A 5,113-nucleotide genomic window follows, 5' to 3' on the forward strand; every position below is an offset into this window, starting at 1 on the left:
GGACCCCCAGCCCCCTGTCACGCGGTGTAAGTTTGCTCTGGCACCACCAGCCCCTCTGTGTAGGGTGGACAGGCAGGGCCAGAGCCCCCCTCTCGTGGGCAGGCCTGGAGCTGAAGGGGTGCCGTGTTGCTGGAGGGTCCCTGCCCCTTGTCCCCCCCGGGGCTCGCACGGGCCCCAAGCGCCGGGCCGTCCCCCTGCCTGGGGGGGACACCGGGGCCGGGCAGGGCGGCGCTGTCCGCGGTGCTGGCACGGCGCTCTCCGCGGTGCCCGGCCTTCCTCTCCTCCTCCTCCTCTTCAGCCCCCTCCTCTTCCTTCGTCTATCCTCCTCCTCCTCCCCGCGCCCCCCTCCTCTTCCTCCATCCCCCTCTTCCTCTTCCTTCAGCCCCCCTCTTCCTTCATCCTCCGCGGCTGCCTTCATCCCCCTTCTCCTCTCTCTCCTCATCTCCCCTTCCTCCTCTTCCTCCCAGCCTCCCTCTTCCCCGTCCTCCCCTTCCTTCCTCTCCCTCATCCTTCATCCCCCTCGTCCTTCTCTTCCCCAGCCTTCCTCCTCCTCCTCCTCTCCCTCCTCCCTCCGTCTCCCCATCCTCCTCCTCTTCCTCCCCATCTCCCTCCCCCCTCCCTCCTCCCCTCTCCCTCCTCTTCCTCCCCAGCAGTGACGTCTCTGGACGTGCTGCTCCCCGGCCCGGCGCAGGCACCGCTCGGGGCTCCGGTACCGCGGCCCGGCCCGGCCCGGCCGGCAGCAGCCTCCGGCGGGGCACGGGCGCTGCCCGGGGCGGCCCATGCGGCCGGGGGGCGATGCGGGCGGCGCGGAGCCGGCGGTAGTGCCCGCACCGGGGCCCCCCCGGGAGCATGGGCTGCATCGGCTCCAAAACCACCATCGGTGGGTGAGCGGCACCGGGTGGGACCGGGGGGGTGCGGGGGTGTTTGGGGCCCACGGGGGGTCTTAGGGTATGGAGGGTGTAGGGGGCTTGGGGATGGGGGGGGGCAGTGCGGGGGCTGCGGGGAGGCTGCTGTGGGCGGCCGGGGGACGGGGGTGATGCGATGAGGGTGTTGGGAGCTGGGGGGCGGGGGGGGCTGCTATGGGGAAGCTGAGGGGGTCTAGGGGGTGGGGTGGCGGTGTATGGGGTGGTTTACGGGGATTGGGAGGCTACGGGGGCTGGGGGATATGGGGAGGTATGGAGGTGGAGACGGGGACACAGAGGATTGGGGTGCCTAAGGATGGGGGAGGGGAGGGATATAGGGAGCTTGAGGGGCTCTGGAGGACTCAGGTACATATAGGGGGATGGGGGCTATAGACGGATGAGGGTTTGGATCCTGGAGATGCTGCTCTGGGGCAGCTGGGTGGCCCAGGGGGTGCGGGGAGATATGGGGGGTGAGGATGTGTAGGGGTTGGGGGAATTGGAGGGGCTGGGGTGCGACTTTGGGGGAGCTGGTGGGTGGTGTGGGGGGTGCAGGGGGCTGGGAAGGGGGTGTGGGACTGGGGTGCTCATCAGAGGCCTGGGAGGGTATGGGTGTGCTATGAGGGGAATAGAGGTGTTTGGGGGGCTGTTGGAGGGGCTATGGGGGCTGGCAGGGGTGTGCTGCAGGGTGTGGGGTGCCACAGGGGTGCTGTGGGGGTGTCGCAGATGTCCTGGGGGTGCTGCAGGAGGGATGGGGGCGACGGGGGCTGTGGCTGTGATCTGAGGGTGTTCTGGGGGCTGGGGCTAGTGGGGGCCGGGACGGTGCTGGGGGTGTTGTTGCTATGGGGGTAGGGGTGTTGATGCTGGGGGATCATCACGGGGTGCCCCTGCCTACAGCCGGGGGCGAGGGTGATGCCATCGGCAGTTTCTCCAGGAGCCAGAGGCTACCCCCAGATGCGGGTTGGGGGGAGCACTGTTTGGCCCCCCATATCCCACCTCACAGCTGGATTACATCAGCCGGGCCCACCTTGGTGCAGGGGGAATGAGGCTCCTTGGGGACATCCTGCCCCGGCCCCTTGGGGGCTGGCCTGGCCTGGCCTGGCCTGGGGGCTGCAGTGACAGGGGACCCTCCTTGGCCCTGGTGCTTGGGAATCAGTGCCTGAGGGGGCAGGGACCCATCCGTTTGGGGTGCCGGTGCCAGGAGGTCAGGCCATTGGGGTGGAGGACGGGTGCAGGTGATTTTATCACCCCCATCCCTTTTTGCTCCTTTTCCTCCTGCCCCAGAGATGGGGAATCAGGGAGGGGGATTTTGGAGATGGAGGAGCGCCAGCCCCCCACAGCATGGCCCAGCGCCGCCTCCTTCCACGCACCCAGCGCCTGGCCCAGTCCGTCACCCCCAGCCCGGTCCAGCTGCCCCCACCCCTCCCGAAACAGCTGCCAAGCCGGGACAGGCGCCCGGTCCCCAATGCCAGCCTGGGGCCGTGCGTTACCGCTGACACAGGTGGAAGAGTTGCCCGGGTGTGAGTCACCCATGCCGCAGCACCCGGCTGCTCCGGAACGACCCTGCAATGAGTTGTGTCTGGTCTCAGACCAGGCGAGAAGCCGCTAACCCAGGGTGGGGGGCTGAGGGGGCTGCCAAGGGGAGGGAGGTGCTGACGCCGGCCCTGGCTCTTCCCGCAGTGGCTGTGGACACGACGCTGTGCGTGGAGTGGAAGGAGGTGAAAGCACTGTCGCCACTGAGCGCCGCCCGCCCGCTGCCCCGCCTGGCGCGCCAGGCCTCCTTCGACAGCCAGGACTTCCTCCAGGTACCGCCGAGCCCAGCCGTGCCCGGCCAGGGTGCCCGTGTGCCGGTACCCCACAGCGGGGCACCCGGCCTGGCCGTGGCCGGGGGCGCGTGGGGCTCTGCTGCTCACCGCTCCGCTGCCTGCCCGGCCCTGCCAGCTCGCAGCCGGCTCCGGGGCTGCTCTGACGTCAGCCACGATCCGGGCTGTATCCTGGGAGAAATCAGTCCACGGTGCCTCGTTGCCATGGAAATGCAATTTGTTGCGCGCCTCCAAATCCTGCATCGCTTCCCCCGTGGCCATGGGCTCGGGGCCTGGCGTGGCCAGGATGGGCAACGGGGACATGCAGCGGGATGTTCTGGCATGGTGGGTGCTGCCAGGGAGTGGGCACTGGGGAGCCCGGCCACGGTGGCCTTGCACACGCATGCGTGTGTGTGTGTGTGCACAAGCTGGGGAGGACGCTCAGTGGCACCAACTAGCACAGGGCATGCACACGTGTGTGTATGTGTCTGTGTGCACACGTGCAGGTGCATGTGTGTGTACAGTGAGTGCACGTGTGTGCACAGTACATGAACACACGGAGTGTGCACAGCGAGCACGCGTGTGTCTGCAGTGAGTTCATGTGTGCGTGTGGTGAGGAGGGCCCTATCTGCACGTGATGTGTGTGTGTGTGAGAGTGTGCATGCGTGTGCAGAGAGTGCGCATGTGTGTTTATGGTCAGTGTGTGTGTGTGAGTGTCTGTGTGTGTGTACACACAGTTACGTGAGTGGGCTTGTGCAGGCATGTGTGCACTGAGCATGTCTGTGCATGCACGTATGTGCATGTACATATAAGAGCGCAGGTGTAAGTGTGCACAGTGCGTGTGCATGCAGTAGCAGCGTATGGGTGTACTAACAGCATGGGAGCGTGCACACAGGCATGGGGGGGGTGTACACACCGCCCTGCGTGTAGCAGCTGTGACCAGCCCTCTGCACACACGTGCATGTGTGCCTGTAACACCTCTGTGTGCACAGACACCCCAGGCCCTGCGGGGTGGGCACCAAGCGGGGCCAAGCCCCCTCCCGGGGCATGGGGCTGCCAGAGGGGGAGCAGTGGCAGGCAGCGGGCAGGGGGCGGGCAGGGTGGCCGGGGGCCGTGACGCCCCTGCCCGCTCTGGCAGGTCAATGTTGAGGACACTGTCGAGATGCTGCCCAAGTCGCGGCGCGCGCTGACCATCCAGGAGATTGCCGCCCTGGCCCGCTCCTCGCTGCACGGTAACTGCTTGACTGGCCCGGGGTGCGGGGGTGCCTGGGGGGGCATCTGGGGAAGGAGGGGGTCTCCTGTGGGTGAGGGGGCTGGGCCTCTTGGGGAAGGCATTGGGGTCACCCCTGTAGGGTTTGGGGGGCTCAAGGTGTCCCTGAGGTCCCTGGTAGCACCCAAGAGGAGGGCATGGGGGTGCCAGGTCCCAAGGGCTGGAGGCGGGGGATGCTGGCTCTGTGGAGGGGACTCGGGGTGCCCAGGGGGTGCTGATGCGGGGGCACATTTCGCAGGCATCTCGCAGGTGGTGAAGGAGCATGTGACAAAGCCGACGGCCATGGCGCAGGGCCGCGTCGCCCACCTCATCGAGTGGAAGGGCTGGTGCAAGCCGGTGGAGCCACCCACCGCCCTGGAGAGCGCCTTCAGCTCCTACTGCCACCTGAGCGAGGGCGAGCAGGAGGCGCGCTTCGCTGCCGGTGGGCACTGCACGGGGCACAGCTGGCGGGCACGCTCCTCCACCGTGGCTGAGGGCAGGGGTGGTGGGGTGGGTTGTCCCCATCCATCCATCCATCTATCCATCCATCCATCCGTGCCACAGCACCATGGGCACAGAGGCACTGGGGCAGGGGGATTTTGAGGGCACCTCCTGGTGCGCGTGTGACCCATGCCTGTCCCGTGCCAGGCGTGGCGGAGCAGTTTGCCATCGCCGAGGCCAAGCTGCGAGCCTGGTCCTCAGTGGACGGGGACGACTCCAATGACGAGTCCTACGACGAGGACTTCATGCCCTCCACGGAGAGCTCCCAGCCCACCGGTAAGCGCCATGGGGAACGGGCACCCACCAGGCGAGCAAGGTGTCCTGTTGCTGGTGTTGGTGTCCCGCTGCCAGTGCCAAGGGTTGAAGGAGCGGGGTGCCCGATGCCTGGCCACGTTCCCCAGCCTGGCCACCCCCTTACGGGGCAGTGCCCCTGTCTGGTACTATGGCAAGCAGTGCCCATGCCAGGGACGGGGAAGCCCTGCAAAGTGACACCATCCCCGGTGCCAGGGCATATTTTGCTTTTCCTTTGGTGGTCACCAGTGCCACGCACGCAGCAATTTGAGGGCAAAGGGGGCACGGTGCCTGGCATGGGGCTGCTCCCACCCTGCTGCTCCCACCCTGCAGGGCACAGGGTGGGGGGCAGTTGGCAGCCCCCAGTGCCA

The 5,113-nt window shown here is 67.4% G+C and overlaps 1 protein-coding gene across 1 annotated transcript; it reads left to right on the forward strand.

Annotated features, from left to right (window-relative positions):
* Positions 1-779: 779 nt before the first annotated feature.
* Positions 780-4,727, forward strand: FAM131A (family with sequence similarity 131 member A; the record flags this gene model as incomplete). Its single annotated transcript, XM_050914650.1, is given in 6 exon segments — positions 780-835; positions 837-880; positions 2,580-2,704; positions 3,840-3,933; positions 4,210-4,392; positions 4,599-4,727. Coding segments are annotated over 6 exon segments (631 nt in total), but the record flags the coding sequence as incomplete, so codon positions are not given.
* Positions 4,728-5,113: the final 386 nt, after the last annotated feature.

The sequence above is a fragment of the Gymnogyps californianus genome, unplaced genomic scaffold (assembly GCF_018139145.2).
Source record: "Gymnogyps californianus isolate 813 unplaced genomic scaffold, ASM1813914v2 HiC_scaffold_525, whole genome shotgun sequence".
NCBI classification, from domain to species: Eukaryota; Metazoa; Chordata; class Aves; order Accipitriformes; family Cathartidae; genus Gymnogyps; species Gymnogyps californianus.